The sequence below is a fragment of the Podarcis bocagei genome (genome assembly GCF_964188305.1).
Source record: "Podarcis bocagei genome assembly, chromosome: 10".
Lineage (NCBI taxonomy): Eukaryota > Metazoa > Chordata > Lepidosauria > Squamata > Lacertidae > Podarcis > Podarcis bocagei.
The window spans coordinates 1,815,761-1,837,168 of record NC_138135.1 but is presented as its reverse complement, the minus strand read 5'-3'; the positions used below and the strand labels follow the sequence as shown (position 1 = coordinate 1,837,168).

Genomic DNA, 21,408 nt, shown 5'->3' with positions numbered 1-21,408 from the left:
CCCTGAGGGTCATCCAGTCCAGCCCCGTCAGTGCAGGGGTCTCAGCTGAACCATCCCTGACAGGTGTCCCTCCAGCCTCTGCCTAAGAACCTCTAAGGAAGGAGAGTCCTCTTTTTGCCTCCCTGCATGTTCCTACATCCTCGCCCTTTCTAGTTGCTGCTTGGGGAGGGAGAAATGTTCAGATCCGCCCAGGTGGGCGCAAGGGAGCCTGTGGTTGGACCCTGAGCTTGGCACATCCCCTTCTTTTGAGTAGACCTGGGGTCACCATTTGGTGTCCTTGCAGGAGAACAATTGCATTTGGCCCCAAGAGCCCTGAGGGGCCCCGTTACTGCGCATGCGCCTGTCTCTGCAGGATTTACCAGGTCCCACCAACACAACGCCATCGTTTGACCTCGGCTGCCTTTGGCCTTGTTAGGCCTGCTTTCTCTCTCCAGGCAGTGCACTCATTCCAGTTTGGAGGGATCCTTTCGGATCTTCCCTTTTTGTTTTAACCGCCCTGAAGAATTTGATATGATCCGCTCCCTTGGCTGCCTCAGTTCTCACCCTGAACTCCAGAGGGTTTAGGAAGGAGTTAAAAGGCACAGGCCCCGATCCCGGGGAGACCCCACTTGCCATGAAGCCAGGCTTTTTCGGAGGCCTTTCTACTTTTCTCCACCTTGTGCCCAAAAAGCTGCAGCCTCCAGGAGGAGGAGGAGGGAGAGGAGGCAGAGGCCAGCAGTTTCTGTGGCCTGCGGCACAGTTGTGTGAATGGCTCCATCCAGTGCGACTCGCGTCACTTGGACCCGTTGAACTGAGAAGCTTTTGTTTCCAAAGGCTGCTCTCTGGGTTGGTACCATGGCAACAAAATTAAGAAGTTCAAAAAGAGAGTTGTTAGAAGGGGGGAACGCTTGTTCTCCAGGCCCCTTGGTCTCACTCAGGCTGCAGCGCCATTCTTTGCTTCCAAGTCAAAATCTGAGAAGGTCCGGTTTTTGGCTCGGAGTGAGTCTTGCCTCAGGGGAAAGAGAGGGCCCTGCTTTGGGCTCCCTTGAGGGCTGGAAGCCCCAGGCAAGCAGAGCCTCTCCGTTTCTCCCTAGCCATGTCCCCAGGCCAGGCAGGAATGGCCCAGGCTGAAGGCCACCTTGGGGAAGTTGAGAAGTCTCTCTTTCCCCACCAGCCCTTCTGAGCCCCCTCCCCTCGAAGCAGAGGAAGGGTTACAAGGGTCCTCAACTCCAGTCTCCTGCAACGCAGGAATCTCAGCTCAGGCATCCACGTCAGAGGGCCCACCAATATCTGCTTAAAAGCCTCCAAGGATGGAGAGTCCACCGCCTTCCTAGGCCTCCTCTAGCTCTTCTCTCTCGTTGGAGGAAGAATCCAGCCCTCTGTGGCTCAGGCCGATCTGGGAGCACAGAGGCCTGGCTGGTTTTTGTCCCTGCATCAGAATGCCTGGACTGGAGAGGGAGCAACAAAGCTGCTCTCCTTGGGTCCCGGCTTCAGGTGTGTGTAGGCGGTGACTCCCGCCTTGGCAAGGCCCCTTCTCTCCCTGCCATCATGGGGGGAGCTTTGAGGGAAGGTGAGCCCCCTCTCCTCCCACCCCACCCCTGCCAGCCAGCATATAGATGACCCACTTTAATTGCAAGCTGCTTTAAACTGTTTTCAATGCTGTCTTTTATATCAGTGGAACCTGCCCTGGGACTTTCTGGCAAAGGGCTGGCAGTCGTAAGAACAGCAGGCTATACTTTTCCCAAAAAACCACTGTGGGTGACGTTCAAGGACCGAGAAGGAGCAGAGAGCCCACCTCCATCTCCCCTGAATGCCTAGCCTGCAAAGGAGGCTGCAGGTGATGCACAGGTGGAGAAATGGCAAGCCCCAGCAGGGACGTCTTCTTCTAGTACAGTGGTGCCTCGCAAGACGAAAAGAATCCGTTCTGTGATTCTCTTCGTCTAGTGGTTTTTTTGTCTTGCGAAGCAAGCCCATTGACGGATTAGCGGATTAGCGCTATTAGCGCTTTTAGCGGCTTATCAGCTTATCGGATCAGCTGATAAGCGGCTTAGCGGCTTAGAAAAAGGGGGGGGGAACCTGCAGGAGCTTGCAAGACATTTTCGTCTTGCGAAGCAAGCCCATAGGAGATTCGTTTTGCGAAGCACCTCCAAAACGGAAAACTCTTTCGTCTAGCGGGTTTTCCGTCTTGCGAGGCATTCGTCTTGCGGGGCACCACTGTAATGGCACTGCCCCAGGCCGCCTCCTGGTGCTTTGGCAAGCCCACAGCTCCTGCTCCTAACCAGGTTACCCTGGGTCTCCCTTGCCCTCACTCTGAGTGGTTCCCGTCAGGCTCGCTGCCTCCGTGCAACTTGCCCGGCGGTTTTGCCGAGAGGCTGGGGGTCCACTCCAAGGCCAGGCGAGGGCCACAAGGCTCCATCTTGCCTCCTGTGCTTTTGAAAGCCCCGGGTGAGATCCCTCGGGAGTCTGCGCTAAGGGGTCGTCCACATGTGGACATCCTCACCTCGGCCCTTCTGATCCCAGGGGAGCAGCATAAATGTGCAGTCTGGGTCAGTGCAGGAGCAGATGGGGCTGGAGAACCTCAGAGGGGATGGAGGTGGTGTGGGTCAGGAACCCTGGCAGCCTGACGGAGGAGGTGGGATTTCCTTCTCCCTGAAGGAGCAGGTTGGGGGCCTCGTCAACCCATCACTGTCCCCCTAGGTGCCTAGGAGGTGGCCAAGAGACCCTACGCCAGAGAAGACAGTCAAGGCCTCTGCCTAAATTCATCTCTGTTTTCAGTCCTTCCAGGATAGGCTACTGCCATGCTCTCTAGGAGGGGCTTTAAAAACAGCTTGGAACCCCCCCCCCCAAAAAAATGCAGCAGCCAGACTTTCATCATCTGCACCCCCTCGATCAGAGCATGTAGTTCTGTTACCAAGTCCTTGTCTGCCTCTCCCCCCCACCAGCTCAGTTTAAACGGCTGGCCTCCCACTTTAAAGCCCCCAAGCCATGGGTGGAAAGCCACTTTGCCCCAGAGGCACAGCTCTTGATCTCTTCCCTGCGCCCTCCGGCCAGCTCTGACAGGTGGGTGGGAAAACCCGACACCCGACGGCTAACAGGTGGGCTGCGAAAACAGCTTTCCTAAGAGCTGGTAGCCAGTGGCCGTGCACCTTGCTCCAGGAGCATGAAAGGCTTTGCACTGAAGCCACTGCTCTCTAATCTCTTGATGGTTCCTTAGTAGCTGTGTGGGTTCTGCCCCACGACTCATGTCACACCAGGTGGGCACGGCTTGTGAGGAACGGCATTGGGGACCAAGTGGGGACCCCTGCCAGGCCGAAGGCTCCCCGCCCCTGCCTTCAGTGGCCCAGGGCCTGCTTCCTTTGAAGACGGATCTCTCCCCATATGGACTTGCCTGTGCCTTCAGATCAGCTCCAGAGGTCTTGCTCTCTGTGCCATCCTCTCAGGCGGGCAGGCACATCAGTGTGAAGGACAGGGCCTTTTTAGTGGTGGCTCCCTATGCCCTTCTCTGTAGAGATCCTTTAGGTTCCCTCTCTGGCCTTTTCCCACTGTCAGCTGAGCACTTTTATCTTCCAACCGTCCTTTAACGTTTAAAGCCTCGCCACCACCAGCGTCTGTGTGACATTTTAAATTGCTGCTTTTTAGTTTATTTATGGGAGGGTTTCCAACGTGTACATTTTCTTTCTTTATGTTGTGAAACTGCTCCAAGTGCCCTATGGGCAGCAGAATGGCACATAAATAAATTACTTAACTGTGTGCAAAAAGGTACATTCCTTCCCTCCCTCCCTCCGCCAACTCCCTTGCCCACTCCCTCTCTCTCTGGCCTCCCCTTGCCATATTTCTTTTAGACAAGAGGGCTTGTACCGCCAAGGCATCCTTACCATTGTTTATTCTAGATCCCTTTTTCCTGAAATTTGAACCTTTGGGTTCAGGTCCTCCTGCAGGAAGAGAAAAGACCTTGGCTCCATCTTATTTCAACTCTTCAGACAGTTGCAGGTGGCTGTCCTGCCTTGCCGACCCTCCTTCCTCACTGCTAGTCATTTTGTCGTGAGTCCAGCTTTCCAGGCCTCCCTCTCCTTCATCTGCCAGGGCCCATGTCTTCACCTCCCAGCCCATCGACTCTCTCGCTGTCTCTCTCCCAAAGCATTAGTTGAGAAGAAGGAAGTGTAGTGGGGAGAGCAGAGGGCAGAACAATGTGAAGAGGACCAAGTTCTGTGTACAAAAGGCAGGATTCCAACGGCACGGCCAGGCTGCTGGGTCAGGTGCAGAGAAATGTCTCTGCATGTGAAGCACAACTCCCCTTCCTTCCTTCCTTCCTTCCTTCCTTCCTTCCTTCTCTCCATCCGTAACAGATCTTCTCGGGATCTTTCTGCCTCTCCTGCTCCCTTCAGATCCCTCTCCAGACCCACCAGTCTCATTACCCTGCCTTCGCTTCAAGCCCATTTCTGCTCTCGGCACACCCGTTCCTCCTCCCCGTTTTGCTCCCACATCCTTTCTATCAGCTCCTGAGGTGGCTGATAAATCTGCCTCTCCCTCTTTGCCTGTGCTCTGAAGGCCTATTGATGTTGCTCCCTGAATAACAGCAAGCAAACCCAGGAAATCTTTTGCAGCAAGGTGGCCTGCTGGCCAAGAGCCCAGGCGCCTTCAATAAGGGAAAAGGAACACGGGGGCCTGTGGGGGCCTCTTCTGCCCTAAGAGCCATGAGGAGGGACCTTGAGGCTCCTGAGTAATAAGAGGGGAGGGCCTCTTGTGGATCAGGAACTGGTTAGGTAACAGGAAGCAGAGAGGAGGAATAAAAGGACATTTCTCCAAAGGGAGGAGTGTGGGGAAGCTGGGCTTTTAATCTTGCTCACACCTGATCCAGGGTTAGGAGTGAGCAGGGCTGTTAATACAACAAGAGAGCGTGAGGACCTCTCCAAACCGAGTGAATCTGAACTTCCCACGTCCTTCCCTGGCGCCTGAGCTGGCAGGGAAAGATCAGGAGTGAGAACTTGGGGTTGCAGCCGGTCGCTTGATGCCGACGGTGCCCCAGTGTGGAGAAAGGGGAGAGAGAAGCTGCCCTTCCTTCCTCACTGCACTAGAATTCGTGGGCGTGAAGCTGAATGTTGGAAGACGCAGGAAAGGCAGGAGGAAGGACCCCTTCGCACAGCGCAGAGTTGAACTAAGGAACTCACTCCCTGAGGAGGCAGGGGGGTCACCAACTTGAGTGGCTCTGAAAGATGATGGGACAAATTCATGGAGGGCTATCAGTGGCAACTAGCCAGGAGGGCTCTGCTCTGCCTCCGTAGTCAGAAGTATACCCCAATGGGCAGCATCTAGATCAGGGGTAGGCAAACTAAAGCCCGGGGGCCGGATGCGGCCCAATCGCCTTCTCAGTTTGGCCCGTGGACAGCATGTTTTTACATGAGTAGAATGTGTCCTTTTTTATTTAAAATGCATCTCTTGGTTATTTGTGGGGTCTGCCTGGTGTTTTTACATGAGTAGAATGTGTGCTTTTATATAAAATGCATCTCTGGGTTATTTGTGGGGCATAGGAATTCGTTCATTTTCTATTTTTTCCCTTCAAAATATAGTCCAGCCCCCCACAAGGTCTGAGGGACAGTGGACCGGCCCCCTGCTGAAAAAGTTTGCTGACCCCTGGTATAGATAATAAAATTAGTAGTAGTACTAGTAGTAGTAGTTTTCAATACCAGCTGGTGGAAACTTCAAGAGGGGAGATGGTGGTTGTTCTCAGGTTCTGCTTGTGGGCTTCCCATGGCCATTTGAGAGAGTGGACTACCTGGGTGATGGGCCAGATCTAGCAGGGCTTTAATAATAATAATAATAATAATAATTTACTATTTGTACCCCTCCCATCTGGCTGGGTTTCCCCAGCCACTCTGGGTGGCTTCCAACAAAGACCAAAAATACATTAAAATGTCACACATTAAAAGCTTTTCTAAACAGGGCTGCCTTCAGATGTCTTCTAAAAGTCTGGTAGTTGTTGTTCTCTTTGACATCTGGTGGGAGGGCGTTCCACAGGGGGGTGCCAACATCAAGAACGCCCTCTGCCTGGTTCCCTGTAACCTCACTTCTCACAATGAGGGAACCGCCAGAAGGCCCTTGGAGCTGGACCTCAGTGTCCGGGCAGAACGATGGGGGTGGAGAAGCTCCAGGTAGGCCAGCAAGGGATGGCCAGGCCATCTGACTGACCAACAACTGCTGGGAACATTGGCCTTGACCTCGCATGACCTTTCTTTCCGCGGGGACCAGAAGCCCAGTGGGAGAGGCTGCAAATGGCTTGGCCATGTCACAGGCACCTGGTGACAAAGTCGCCTGTTTGCTGCATCAGCCAATGTGGATGGGGGTCGGCAGTGGGGGACTGTAAGCTGTCCCTGTTACAACCTTTGTCAGAAACAGTCACAGGAGGCTTCCATTTCTGCCTACTCCCTCCCTCTGCCATCCCCACCCGTGACAAGAGATGCTCGCTTCAGAGACTGGCACCCTCGAAGCCTCCCAGGTAGAATCACAGAATTTTGGAGTTGGAAGGGACCCTGAGGGTCATTTAACCCAACCCCCTGAAACGCAGGAATCTCAGCTCAAGCATCCCTGATAGGCTGGCAGTCCCTGGGGATCTCTTAGTTTGTAAGTGCTTGGGGATTGGCATAGCTGCTCAGTTGCTGGGAAGCAGTGTGGTATGGTGGGGGGGGGGCACACCACTCAGCACATGGGTGCCCTGAAACTCACATTATTTTAAAAGGAGGGGGGAGCCCCCTAGAGTCCTTCTCTCCAATCCACTCACTCTGTTCCAAAACAGGCATTTGACTCTTTTGTCAGGACAGGTGGGTGTTTGGGCATTTTAAATTTCCATATGAAACCCAACCCAAACAGCGCCATGAAACACATATAAGCACATCAGGTATAAGCTTCTAGGTATATTATACGTGTGGATAGAAGGAAGTTTGCCCGGTGCCTAAAAGATACAGGTACCCAGCGGAGGTATAGAGAGATGGGAACATGGAGAGGGGAAGGCCTCCCTTTTGGGCGGAGAACGATGATTTCAAGGGGGAAAGAAGGGGAAGCATATTCTGTGGTCGATTACTTCACAGAGAAGGGGGCAAGGGGGTAAAATGCCGCCTTCCCCTTGTCCTCACACTGTGTAGCCGCCTTGAGCCACCCTTAGAGGTTGGGGCGCTTGTGCCCACCCCCGTCTCCCCCAATCTAGAGCTGGGTCTGGAGGAATTCCCTTGGGGGGCTACCTCCTCCGCCCCCTCCCTGTGGATCAGGCTTTGTCAGGGATGGGGAGCAGATGGCGTAGGAGGGGAACCACCCCACCCCCTCGGACGAACGGCGCTCCTGCCATTTCTGCTCTGAACTAATTGCCTGTTTGAACATTTCAGGTGTTAATCCGGAGCGCAGCTAGTTTTGCCCTGGCCTCGTTTGTTTTACTGCTTTAGGAATGCGGATTATAATAATTACTAGCGATTTCGGTGTGTGGTTTTTGAGATTTTTATCGGCGTGTTTTGCTTTGGGAATTGTGAACCGCTCGGTTTGGTCATGATCAGCTGGGATAGGCGAGGAAGGGGCTGTCCTAGGAAGGCAGACCTCCGCCAAAACAAGTGGTACCTGTAAGGCTGCCCGCGTTCCCTGCATCCATCTTCCCACCTCTGCCGCCCATCTCCACTGGCCTTCCTCTCGCCCTTACCCTCACAGTCCTCCTCTGGGTCAGACAGAAGGCCTTTGGGGTCCAGTGTGGCTCACTTGGGCCCCTCCTGGACAAAGGCCTCTGACCACCTGACTTGCCTCTCCGCTGTGGGCAGGAAGCTCTGTGAGCCCACATCACAAGACGTTTCTCCCACCCCTTCCCAGCGAGGCTGCCCCCGGCCAGAGTGCCAGCCGGCCACGGAGCAACACTTTCTAGGCAGCCAACGGGGCTCTCTGCCTGTCCACCCCCCCCCCCCGTTCTAACTCAAGCACTGACTGTCAGCCGCAGAGTCAACTTTGAAAAGGCAGGGGGAAAAGACCTTGGCTTTGTGTGTTTTTCGCCACCTCCCCCCTTTTAGTCCTACAATTGGCTGCGTTATTTGCTTTTAATATGAAGGCAAAATTAAAATCTAAGCACTGCAGTCCAATTGCTGCTGCTGCCGCCGCCGCTGCTACCATTGTGGCCTTGTCCTTTTTCTCTTGCCATGCATATTAAATGGTTCCAGGAGATTAAGGGGAGGGGGTGGCACGTGGCGGAGGGGGAGGGATGGATGGGGAGCACGGAGCCCCGAGGTTTGTGGCTGAGCTGCAGCCGGATCAGAGCAAGCAAGCACCGAGCCGGGTTTCATTAGCCGATGGTTGCCAGCGATAAAAGCCGGCACTACAGATAAAATCAGACATATGTTTTCATAGAAAGGCTCCCAGCTCTCCGGAGTCCAATCGAGTTGCCTCGCACCTTGGCTCGCAGGAAACAGGGTGCGCCAGAGAGCAAGCCCCACAAAGGAGCTCGGTTCTGCTCCTGGGGGTGGAGGGGGTGGAGGCCCCGGCAGCTGCGCCTGGTGCTCCCGCGAGTGACCCCATTTGGCAGGCGGGGAGGGGGGGCAAACCACTGGCGCAGCGCTTAATTATTCCATGGCACTGCAAAGAGAAGGGCAGGGGCGGCAGCGGACCTTGCCTGTGTGCCACCTCCAGAGGGGTCTGAGCAGGGGGAGAGCTGCTGGGTTTAGTATATATATAACCCCCCCCCAACTTCAGCAGACCCCGAGGCACAGGGCTGCTGCTAGGCTGGCCTGCCGCTGTCCCTGATGGAGCCTGGGGTGGCCTTCAGCTGTGGCCGGGCCAGCAGAGCCAGGCGAGGGGAGCTGTGCCCCTTCCGCTGGCAAAGCCTTTTCTTCTCTGAAGGGCATTTTTCCTGGCACTGCTTTCTTCTCCAGAGGCTGCCCTGCCCACCCACTCTCCTGCTGGATGGCAAACTGAGATTTTAAACCGGGAAGCCTGTAAATTGGGTGGCCCCGTGACAGAACCTCTTCATTTTTGGGGTTGCTTTGCTCCCCGCTCTTAAACAGGGAGGTTCCTGGCAGAAGGGGCAGAATCTTTGAATGGGTGTCGTTCAGAAAAGAGAGACATTTGCAGTGCCCTTTCGGAGGGGCCTCTGTTCCCACGGCTCTCTGAAGAGCAGAGCGCCCGGCCCCCCTTCCACACCTGTCCCTGGGTCACCTTCTAGGGCACCCTGTCCTTGCCTCACCCCCTGGGCCAAAGCCACCCCTTCTTCCTCCTCCTCCTGGCGTTGCTGCTCTTTGCCAGCTCTGCAAAGCCCCCTTCCCAGTCCCTGCCGCGATGGCAGCCTGCATTGGCCTGCCTTGGGAGCCATCCGGCAGGGATGGGGGGGTGCTCCGGTGCAGCCCCCCCATCCCTTTTGTTGTGGAGGTGGCTGGAGAGCAGCCTTTGGCCTAAGAGGGGAGCAGGGATGCCTTCACAATGGGCTGCTGGTGGGGTTTGGGTCCTCACAGCTGGGCAACTGAAACCCTTTCATAGAATTGGGGGGCCTGGGCAGCCACAGCTTGTCCTGGCCTCAGCAAGAGCCCCTCTCCCCATCTCCCGTCCAGACTCCCCACAAGCTCCTAGCTGAACCAAGGCAGTCCGTGCTGCTGCTGCTGCACAATACACCCCCCACCAACCCCACAGTAACACAGAGGGGCTTCAGTTGCCAGGGGAGGGGTTGGTGTCCTTAATTTGGGGTCCTGCCCCATCTCCCCTTAAAAGGGGATACAATAACACCTGCAGGGGGCCCTGTGCCCCCCCTCCCAGCCGCTGCTCTAGTAATAGACGGGACGCGAGTGGCTGGTTCTAGCACTTGAAGTGGTTTTATTTAATTCCAGGAAAGGTTACTTGACAGTTTAAAAAATATTAAATACTTTTTTTTTCCTTTTTGCTTTTTGAAATGAACCTTTTAGGCTTCCCATTTTTCCCCGTCCCCAAATTGCCCACCTCAATTCCAGCTTTGCAGGCCAGTTTTTGGGTCCCCAAAACCTTTGGAAATACGGTTGTGGTTTTAATTCTCCCTCTCCCCCCTCCCCTCCCCTCCCCTCCCCTCCCCTGGTCTTGGCATTCAGCATAACCCTTTAGGGACATTGCATTATTAAAAACGTTAACAATATTTATTAAAATACAAAAATACACTTGTCTCAGAGTTACAGTCAGATAATTCTGGCTTTTGGGTTGTTGTTGCCCTCTCTGCTGCCCCCCAACACCCCCCCCCAATAGATTGCAACCTCTTTGATCAAATCTCCAGCAGAAATGAGCAACCAAAGTCATGGGAAGCCCCTGGTGGGGTCCTGGGCACAGAGAAGAATCCGACGGTGCCCGGACCCGTTTGCACATTCCTCTCCCCTCCTAAAGGACAGGGGGATTTTTTTTTTGCGGAGGGCAGGCAGGGTGGGGGGACGTGGGGGGCAGCACCATTCTCCAAACTGCACTCCTTGCCCGGAGGATGCCAGTTTTGCCCGTTCCCTCCTGTGGCATTCCGCTTGCCTTTTGAGAAGTGGGCGAGGAGGACGAGGGCTGAGGAATGTGCCCTTCACTCGCTCCCTCGCAGCCAGAGCCCAGCCCCACACGGAGGAGGGAGGAGCAGCCCTCGCCCCCCCCCCGCCCCTCACTTCCACCTTCAGGGGGGGAAAGGAACGAAAAGCACAAAATTGGTTCATGGTTCTACAATCATATGTCAAATTGCCCACAGGGTAGCCGACACGCAAGCACCCATCGCGGCGCACGAGGCTGATGCGAGGTTGTCCTCCAGGTGGCCGCACAAGACGTCCTCCTGCTCTTCCCCTCGCCGCCCCCCCCCCGCCCCCCACCCCCGAAAAAGCTGTTTTTGCGCACTGGACCCTGCGCACAGAGGGTTAAACAGAACCACCGCAGGAATGTGGTGCAGTGGCAAGGCACCAGGCGGCCTGCTTGGGCGCAAAGCAGCTCTTCCTCCTCCCAGCCGCGGGTGAGGAGGGGGCGGCACGCCAAGGGGCCCCCCACCCTCCGGCCCTTCACTTCCTCAGGGGTCGCCCCCCACCCCCCACATGGTCGGCCCCACGTCCACCACACCCTCGCTGGGAGGAGGAGGGGCAGGCTCTTGCTGGTTTAGATTTTTTTGCAGTTTGATAATACAAGTATTTCGTTCCCTTATGATAATTGTCCTTCTGTTGCTGCTGCTGTTTTTTTTCTTTTTAAAAAATGACCTTTTTTATTGCATTTGTAACATTTTGGCACAGTACAAACTCTTGGTGCGCTCCCCCCCTTCCCCCCCCCCTGTAAGTAAGATAGCTCTGTAAATACGGGGAGTTTTCTTTTTCCAGGGCTTTAAGAAAAGAGTGTCTCTATAGAAACGGGTTTGTTTTTACTGCATTCTAAGTAACATCTTCTAAAAAGGACAAATCCCACCCCCTGCTAGTCCCTGGTTCTGTGGTTTTCTTTTTTATCTTCACTGTTGCCTTTTCCTTCTTTCTTTCGCTTTAAATAGATCTTATTCCAGGAAGTCACAATGGCAATTTCTGACTCTCCTTTTTGTTGCTGCTGTTTGGGGGATTGGGCGGGGGGGGGGGGTTGTTTGTAGTTGCTGCCTCCCTTTAAATAGAACTTACAAGTTAGAAAATAGGGGGGGGTTCTTTACATTTTTTTAATATAATCTGCTTCTCTTATCTCAGCCCATAGACTTAATATATAAGCATATACAAGAGGAGAAAAAAACTGTCCCCCCGCCCCCACCTCTCTGTACAAAAGTTGATGTCTGTTTCTGTTTGTGCATTCTATTGCAATTTTTTTTTTAATAATTTCTTGAGGAGGGGGGAGGAGTCAGATTTGCGTTTCCTGCACTTTCTCCTTGGGGTGGGTCTGAATTATATAAGGTTCGGCAATAGTAGTGACCGTGGGGTGCAGAGAGTTCCCCAAGCAGTTTTCTGTCCAGTGGGCCCCGTGTGAAGGTTTGTAAGTGTTGTAGTTAATGTGGTCATGAATAGCCGGCAGTACAACTGCCCCCTCACCTGAAACCCCCGACGTAGCAGTGGGGGCAGCCGCCGAGGCCGAGGAGGCCGGCATGTCCTCGTCCACCTGTATTATTTCCACAGTCCTGGCGGCTGCCACGGTGCTGCGCTGCTGGTGCCTTTTGCGAAGTTTGTAAAAGACAATCAACATGGCCGCCGCCAGCAGCGTCACGGCCACAAAGCAGCCAATGATGATCTTGGTGGTTCTCATCACCTCGTCCAGGCTGGTCTGCATCTTGTCGTTGTGGTTGTCCGAGGCGGGGTCCGTCTTGGGCGCCTTGGTGGTCTGGATGAGCACAGTGGTGGTGGTGGTGTACGCCGGCTGGTAGCCCGTGGACGTGGTCGGCACCGGCTTGGTGAACTTGGGGAAGATGTTCTCGGGCGAAGTCTCTGTGGTCTCCACCGTCACGGTGGTGAAGAAGCTGTAGTTGGAAGTGTTGAGCTCGGCCGTGCTCACGTTGAGGTAGGCCGAGGCGTTGGAGTTCCCCGCCACGTTGGTGACCATGCAAGTGTAGACCCCCGTGTCCGTCAGGAAAACCTGGGAGAAGTTCAAGGTCCCGTCGTTGAGGACGGAGATCCTGGGGTGGTTGGACGCGTGGCTCAGCACGGTCCCGTTGGGCAGCAACCACCTGACGGAGGACATGGAAGGCGTGCGGCACTTGAGCTCAGCCACCCTCCCTTCGGAGATGTTTAGATCCCGGGGGGCATCCATGATGAAGGGGGCCGAGCACTGGAAAGCCGTCTGGTCCACCTCCACCAGGAACTTCCCGCGCATGTGCATGGGCGCATGGCAGCGCCCGCAGCAGGTGGAGTTGGTGGGGATGTACTCCCGCAGCCACCAGGAGAGCCACAGGATGTCGCAGTCGCAACTCCAGGGGTTGTGGTGCAAGTGCAGCTCCACCAGGTACCTCAGGGGGGCAAAAAGGTCGTGGGGCAGAGAGGAGAGGTTGTTGTGGGCCAGGTTGAGCTCCACCAGCGCCGTCAGGTCGTCGAAGGCGTTCCGCTCAATCAGGCTGATCTGGGAGCTCATAATCCACAGCTTTTTGAGCGACTTCAAGCCATAGAAGGAGCCGGGCTGGATGGCGGGGAAGTTGTTGCCCGACATCTCCAGCTCCTCCAGGCCCACCAGCGGGGTGAGGTTGGGCATATCCTTAATGTTGCACATCCCCAGGTTAAGGTACTTCAAGTTGTACAATCCCTCGAACGCCCCCTCAGAGATGTACTTGAGCTTCTTGAGCTCGCCCAGGTCCAGGCGCATGAGGGAGGGGACGCGGTTGAAGGCGTAGGAGGAGATGCTCTCGATGGGGTTGTTGCGCAGCCAGAGCTCGCGCAGCTTGGAGAGGTACTCAAAGGCCCCGCTGGGCACCACCGTCAGCCAGTTGTCGAAGAGCTCCAGGGTGTTGAGGCTGGCCAGGCCGTTGAAGGCCCCCACCTCCACCTGGCGGATGGCGTTCCTGCCCAGCTGCAGCACCTCCAGGTGGTGGAGGTGGCGGAAGGTGTCGGCCTGGATCATCTTGATGTTGTTCTCCATGAGGTTCAGGTAGCGCGTGTTGGAGGGGATGCCCTGGGGCACCTCGGAGAGGCCTCGCCGCGTGCACACCACCTTGCTGAACTGGTTACTGCAGGAGCACACCGAGGGGCAGCTCTGCGGCCCGGCCACGGCCGCCACTGCGCACGCCAGCCACGTTTGCGCCACGAGGTAGACTACGGCAAGCGGGGCGGCATTCCAGGCGTGGTGCGCAGTTGCCTGCCACAAGAGCTTCATGGTGTGGCACGTTCATACTTCACCATCGTGGGGGATTCGGCATCGAACGGAGAAGTGCCCCCCCACCCGCTTAGCCCGGCTGGAGCGCGCGGCTGCCCGCGCCGCTCTCCATCGGAAGGGGAGATGGGGGGGGGGAGAGAGGGAGAGGGAGAGGGGGGGAGAAGGAGGAAGAAGAGGAGGGAGAGGGCTGCTCGGTGCGATCCGGCGAGGGGGGGGGCGCCTTCTGCGCTGGCAGGCTCCGTCCGTCCGTCCGTGCGTCCCCTCGAGGCGCTCAGCCCGGGTGCGCCATCCCGTCTCGGCCGGACCGGGCGATTCGCGGGGGGGGGGGGGCGGCAGGCAGGCAAAATGGTTCCTCCTAGAGGGGCGCGCGCCCGCCGGAGCGGCCCGGCCAGCTATGCAGGTCCATGGCAGATGCCCGGTGCCCGGGAGAGCCTGGCCAGGCGCGGGCAGGCGCCTCGTCCTTGGGCGCCGGGCGCAGCGGCAGCGGGACGAGGCGGAGCAGCGCTGGCCGCGGCGGGCTGCCCGGGGGGCGGCTGCTCCATGGGCTCCCCGAGCGAGCTGCTCCCGCGCCGGCCGGCCGTCCTCCTCCTGCGCCTCCGCCGGCCCCGGCCCGTCGGTGCGCCCGCCCTGCGGGGAGCCCGGGGCGCTGGCCTCAGCGGGGCTCGGTGGGGCTGGCGGCCAGCCGGGCGCCCCCCCGGCGGCGCGGCGAGGTCGAGGAGAGCTGCGGCACCCGCTCGCCGCCGCGCCGGCTGCTGCTGCTGCTGCTGCTGCCTTCAGCGCCTCGCTCGCCCGTCGACTGCGGCGGGAGGAGGAGGAGGAGGAGGCGGAGGCGGGGGAGGGCGCGCGGGGGCGGCGGCGGCGGCAGGAGCCGAGCAGCCCGGGACCATCTTCTAGCGGCGGCGCCCCTCTCGCCTCCCGGGGCCGGCGGAGGCAGCAGCAGCGGCGGAGGCAGCAGCGGCAGCAGCCGGGGCTGCTCGCGCATCCTTTTGTCCTTCAGTCAGCACGGGAATGGGCCGCCGCCGCCGCCGCCGCTGCTGACGCATCGTGTTCTCGGGCAGAGCATTAGCGTGATGCAGGAGGCTTCGCTCGCTGGTCTTAACGCCGCTGCCGCCGCCCCGCTTCCCTCCTGCGCCGCTTCCCTCCAGGGGTTAACGGGGAACGCGGCCAGCGGAGCAGCGCTTTGCTGAGCTCAGCTGCCGCTCGACGACTGGGACAGGCAAGGGAGCAAGCAGGAGCCCCCGCCCCGGGACTGGGGGGAGAAGGGGGCTGGGAGAGGCTGCTGGGGGGTCTCGCTCGCTGGGGTGGGGACCCTGGATCCGGTCGGGGCGCCGGTGGGGGGCACATCCCAGGAGGTGGCTGCGCCGGAGGACCAGGTGCCGGGCTTGGAGAAAAGCAGAGTTTTGGGCTGGGGGAGGGTCCTCCTGGGGTCTGCTCTGCCCAAGCATGTTTAGTGCCCTCCTCTAACCCTCCTGGGACGTGAGGCTGGAACTAGCGTGGGATCTGCTCCTTTGGGTGGGCTGCCTCCTTTCCCCTGTTTCAAGTGGCGCTGAGTCCTCATCAGCCCACGGCAGCTGGGGCACAGCTGGGCTGGGGTGGCCCTGGAGTTTGTGCCCGTGACCTTGAGGCACCCCTTTGCCCCTTCTGGGGGTGCTGGTGGCCCATGGGCCTCTGGGGCAGAATCCCTTGCGGGCTCCTCCCTGGGGAGGGTGGTTGGGTGGAGCTGGCTCTGGAGGGGGTGTGGGACTTGAAGCTGGGGGGGGCCCCATCTCTTCAGGGCACAACTGCTGCTCCTGGGGCTGCCCCCTGGCTTTGGTGCCCAGTGGCCTATATTCCCCTCTGCCTTGGTGGGGTGGGGGGAGGGAGAGGGAAAGGCAAAGTGGGTGGGCAAGGAGAGGGGGGGGTTCTCCAGTGAACTGAGGCCGAGTGGGTGGCTTTGTCTTCTTCTGGTCTTCCCCCACCCCATGACCTTAGCCCCTCCCCCCATGCCTGCTCCCCCCTAGGCAGGCACCCGCCTTCCATCACTGAACCTTCAGCCACACGCAGTTTTGTGGACAGGGCTGTCTGTCTTGCATCTGGATTCTCCAGGAAATATTGATGGGTCCCTGGCTTTGCTTGGGGGTGGGGGCTGGGCAGGCAGGTGCCCCAGGCAGAGCAAAGCCCTGGGGCATCAATGGGCAGAGAAGAGAGTGCCCCCTCTGAACATGAGCAAAGTTCTGTTGTGTGAGCAAGAGAAGTCTGTCTTCTCTTCCAGCCAAGTGGAAGATACAGACAAAATCTTTGTCTTAGCCCTGTTTTCACAGCAAGACTAAACGCAAAGGATCTCTGCTGGATCACACCGAAGAGAAATCTGTAGGGTTGGAGGCTCACAACCGGGCTGCGGCGGAGATTAGAAATAGAGGAAGCGGCTTTCTATTTAGGCAGACCAACTCAGTATTGTCTGCGCTGATTGGCAGTGATTCTCCGGGGTTTGGGGCAACAGTCAGGGGTCCTTCCCAGTCCCATCTGGGAAGCCCATGGGCTTTCTGCATGCAAGGCTGGTGCTCCACTGTTGAGCTACTGTGGCCCTTCCCCACTTGGGGGAGTCGGGGTGGGGAGAGGAAGTGGGCCAAGCCCCGAGGCAGCCCAACATTTCATCTGTCTCAATTAGGCCAGACTTAGCTGTGCCCGTCAGAGCCCGGGCCCCTCTCTGCTGCCCTTGATGCTGCCGCCTGCTCCCCTGACAAGGTCTCTTGGATGCCTCTCGTGCCACAGCTGCACCAGAGTGTGGCTAATCCAAACTGATTTCTGAAATTAAAATTTCCTCTTCCTCCGCTGGCTGTTTTCTCTCTGCCTGGTTATTATTGCATTGTATCGGCTGCTTCTCCAGGCAGACCCTGGCCGGGGGCTCCAGGGCTTCCTTGCAAGGCCTCCCCTCTTGCAAAGTTGAGGGGCTCAGCCCGCCCTCCCAAACGGAGAGAAGGGGTTCTGCTCTTGGGTCCTTCCTGAGCTTGCAGTGGCTTTCCAGCGGGGTCCCATCCGGTTCCTGGCAGTGCAGACTGCAGGTCAGCTGCAGCCCAGCTACCCTTGAAACACTCACTTTCAGCCTGCGTTTACAAAGCGCATCTCTGCAGTGTGTTTGCTAGTCTTTTGCGACAAACCTGTTGCCAGGAAGCCTGCTGTTTTATTCCCATTTTTCAGATGGAGAACTGAGCCTGTAAAACCACTGTGTGAGAATTTCAGGGCACCTTAACAGCAGCCCAGCTAGGGCATGCGGCATCCGTGGCTCCCAGTCGCCAAGGCTGTGTGCTCCTAGTAACCACTGAATACCATTTGTAGGAGAGACCCGCTGCCCTGAGATGATTTGCTTGTGGGCTTCGCATTAGAGCCTTTGAAAGATGGTTCCCTTTTGGCCTCTTCCAGCAGCTGGGCTTCTTTGAGGCTCCTCGTAAGGGCTGGCGTTGGCAGGAGGGTGAGCCTCACCTGAATGGGTGTTGGCTGCTGCCCCCTGGGCTCAAGGCTCTGAGTCCCTTCCCCGGGGTGTTTCTCCTCCTCCTGAAGTCCTCTGGCAGTTCAATTTAGCTGCCGTTTGCTGCGCACCTGCCCAGTGCCACCCTCCAGCTGAGCAGCGGTTGTCTCAGGAATCTGCCTTGTGCCAGGGTGGGACACGGATTGCTCCATTGAGCCCCGCTTGGTCTCCTCTGACTGACAGCGGTCTCCAGGGTCTTTCCCAGCCCCGGACTCCCAAGGTCCCTTTTGCCTGGAGCTGCCAGGGGGCTGAGTCTGGCGCTTCCTGCTTGTCAAGTGTGGGCCCTGCCCTTTGTCCTGCAGAAAGTGGGCAGGGATGTTGGTCCAGATGTGAGCCAAGGAGAGGCGTGGAGAGCAAGCTCCTCCCTGGAGGCAGCAGCAAGCGAAGACACACACACAAACCCATTGAGGCGCTTGGGAGAAGCCAGCTGGTTGGCCCTTGTCCTTGCTGGCCTGCCCTGCTGCTGCCTGCCTTGGCTGGGAGTGCTCGGCAAGTGCCTTCGGAGCACCATGTGTCCCTCCTGGCCTGGCTGTCGTTCGGGGTGAGAGATCAGTGGTGAGGGACTGGGTGCAAGGTGGGTGTGGCAGATCAAGCGTCTCTGCAGAGCCCAGCCTGCCATTTCCTCCTAATTAAAAGGCATTTCGGAAATCACAGCAAAAAGCACTAAAGTATGAGCCATTACCTCAACTTATTAGGAGTCAAGGAAATTTATGGTCTGCTATAAATACCGCTCCCCGCCTGGGTGCCGTAACTCAGCTGGCCCAGCGCCTCCCCAGCATGTGGCGATGGTGAGCAGCCCTTCGGTGCGCAGGTGACTTGCTCCTGAAGATGCAAGTAAATCATCCCCAGCCAGAAGTTGGGAGGGAGGCAGCAGCCGAGGGGGGTGTCCCAGAGAGGGGGGTGTCCCAGAACGCCGGCTCTCCTCTTGGGATGGGAAGACGCTTCTTCCAAGGGAGCCTGCGATGTGGTGCCAGGTTTCAAGCCAATTCAATGCCATTCCTCTTGTCCTGCCGCTGTCCTTGGTGGGGAGGGGGGAGACTCGGGGATCATGGAGGGGCCGTACTCTGCACATGCCCAGAGGTGCCCTTGCTCCTGGGTAACCGTCGCAGCAGTTGGAGCCCTCTGGGATCCAGCATCCGTCTTCCCAAAGGGAGGCCCAAGAGCAGCGGAAGAATTGGGCTTGCCCAGGACAACAGAGGCATTGATGGGGCGGGAAGGACTCTGCTGCAACCCAGCTAGCGCTTGAAGGCTTGACAAGGATGCTTGTCTCTGGCTCCTTTGTGGCCTTGATGCGCTCAGTGGAGAAGTCAAAACGGCTGTCCTTCTCTCTCCCCCCACCCCCAGACAGACCTTGGGGAGGGCAAGATGCAAATGGGGGGGGGGGTCCTAGCAGTGAACTCAGTCCTCCCCCTGCCAGCTCTGTTCTTGGACAACTGAGTCGCTGTGCTTCCTTCTGGGTTTTTTTGTTTTGGAGGGGGGAGTGGACTGGACCAAAGCCGCCCCTCTCTCTCTCTCTCTCTCTCTCTCTCTCTCTCTCTCTCTCTCTGTCTCTGTCTCTGTCTCTCCCTCTCTCCCCCCCCTGTGATTTTCCACCAGACTGCCAGAGCCAAGCCCTCCTGGTGGGTGAGGCGGAGGGAGGAGTTGCCCACCACCTCTGCCCAGGCACCTTGCCCTGGCCAGCTGGCTTCCTCCTCTCCTGGGCCAGGGCTGGTCAGCTGGAGCTGGTTTGCATGCCACCTGCGTGCCTGTGCACTTGGACGGCTGCCACTGCCGCTCTGGGGACGGCATTCAAAGGGGCCTTTGTGCGAGCCATGGGGGGAAGGCGGCTGCTTTCCGGGTGGGGGGGCACAGTTCCCGCCTCCTGGCAGGCCTCGGTTCCTCCGCCATTTAGCAAAGCAGCGATGGGCGAGAGCAGCCCAGCCACCGAGGGTCCCAAGGCAGTGGGAAAGCTCACGGCTGCCTCTCCTGGGAGCGAGAGGCGTGGCCGGATGGCTCCTGGCTGGCTTTCCCCACAAATACGTTGTTCGCACGGGAGGCAGCAATAATAATAAAAAATGAAAATACTACCCTATAGCTTTGATTGTTCAGCAGTCACCAGTTCATTGAAAGCCACTCAAAGCTTTAAATGATAAAACATGCCAACGGTTCAGTTCGCATTGGCCAGTGTCAATAGCATCAACGTGATGCTCGCCTTAAGCAGTTCATGCAGGAGTTTTTCACCCACATCAAACAGGACAAGGGGAAAAGGCGAATCCCATAAAAGTGAGCTCTCCCGGCAGTCACAATCTCCTCCTCCTCCTCCTCCAGCCAAGCCAGGCTGAGCTGTCTTTATCCCTGCACTTCGTAAGCCCAGCCGAAATGTCCACTGCAAAGGGCCCTGCCTCTGTCCAGGTGAGACGCTCCTCTGTCTCCCCCCATCACAGTTTCATACTGAATCTCTCCCTCCTCCCCACCCACAATGCACCTGCAACTCTCAGCACCCTCGCGGCCATGTTTTTTAACTGGGAGTGGGACCCCCATCCTGAGAGACCGCCTCTGACCTTTTCCTGCCGCTGGGCTGGAGGCCCAGCACAAGGAGGCCATCAGGATTTGACCCACCTCCTCGTGGCATGTTGCCTTCAGCTTCACATTTGCATTTCATTTGCTTCTGGGGGGGGGCTCGGGACGAGGGATGCCATCTCCCCAACCATGGGAAGCCATTTGCGATTGGCAAGGCTGCCCCCGGGGGACTGTCCAAGGCCCCCCCTTCTCTGGGTGGGTGTTGTTCCCCCAGGGGATTCTCTTGCTCTCCCAGGGGGAGCTGGAGCCTGCCTCTCTCTCTTCCTCCCCCCCCCCCATAAGTTTTCTGCTCCGTCACTGTCTCCTTGCTTGCTGGCTAGCTTGTTTGATCCTGATCAGCAACCTTGAAGGTCTCTCCAGGCTATCAGGCCTGTCCTGATAAGATAAGGGTGTGATAGGCGAGGGTCGAGTGCAGAAAGTGGCAGGAATAATCAATCACTCGTCCCTGGCACAGGCGCACTCTCGCCCGCCTCCCACGAGGGCTGTCCTCTTGCAGAGAAGAGCTCCCCGCTTGGGGATCCATCCAGAGCCCCGCAGTTACCAGCCTTACTGGGGGCGACTGTGCTTTGCCACTGACATGCCATGCACATCTTGCGTGTGGAGGAGCTTTTGGCTTCCCACCAGCTAACGTGATAGGCTGAGCATGCCGTTCCATGCGCCTCACCTGCCTCCCTTTTTGCTCCTGAGGAGAAGGGGGGAATTGCCATGGTGTGCTTGCATGCCTGAGCAGAAAGGGACCCCCCAGGGGGAAGCAGTTGTGGAAATGGACCAGGGATTAAGCTGCTTTCTCTCCTTGGCTGCAGAGCAGGTAGATGGGGGGGGGGGAGAACACAGAGGCGTCTTTGCACGGCCGGAAGTGCAAGCTGACACACAGATCTAGCTGTGTTGGGAAATGTGGGGGCTGGTCTTCAGGCGCCGTTTTCCAGAACTGGCTCCCCGTTCTCAGCCTGTGCTAACCTAGCTGCCCCCAGAGGCTTTTATTGGTGTGTCTTCCCCCCCCCCCTCAAGCTCTGACCTCGGGCCTGTGCCTTTTCCTTTTTGTAAAAGAGTCAGGGGGAGGCGAGAGCAGCCTTTGGGAGCCCCAGGTAGCGTCAGGCCACCAGCATCCCTTCAGGTGTGGCGATGGGCAGCATCCTTCAAGCTCTGCTACGCCTCCCACCTCAGGTGTCCTTGGACCTCTAAGCCGAAGGTCTTATGCCTCTTGATGAGGCAGGGGAAATAGGGGGGTGGGACTGAGCCTGGTGCTAATATGACTGTCTATCAGCGCAAGCAGTTCTGCTTGCCATAAAGACACCCCCGCTCCTTGTCTGTTGCTCTGGGGATTCTCCTCCTCCCCCCCCCCAGTGGATTTGGGGCAGGAGGGGAGGAAGCCCCGTTGCGCTGGCTGGAGCCCTTTTGCTGGCTTGCGGCTGCATTAGTTCAGTCCAGCCCACCATGTCTTAAGGTGGGTTTTGTGTTTCCTGTATCTGCACGCCAAGCTGAGCCGCATCACCTGATGGCATTTGGAGTTTAAATGCATCAGCAGAAGTCGAAGAGCGCACTGAAACGCTTGCCTGGAGGAGCATGTTTCACCCTTGATGTAACCGCACTGAGACTCGGAGTATGTAAAACGA

At 57.6% G+C, this 21,408-nt stretch overlaps 2 protein-coding genes across 2 annotated transcripts in view; one reads left to right on the top strand and one right to left on the bottom strand.

Annotated features, from left to right (window-relative positions):
- The window catches only part of SND1 (staphylococcal nuclease and tudor domain containing 1), a 229,299-nt gene that overhangs the window by 189,661 nt on the left and 18,230 nt on the right, over positions 1-21,408 (top strand). The window lies entirely within an intron of this gene.
- Positions 11,235-14,194, bottom strand: LRRC4 (leucine rich repeat containing 4). Its single transcript, XM_081212143.1, has one exon. The coding sequence runs from the start codon at positions 13,729-13,731 to the stop codon at positions 11,779-11,781; it is 1,953 nt and encodes a 650-aa protein (XP_081068269.1). The 5' UTR covers positions 13,732-14,194; the 3' UTR covers positions 11,235-11,778.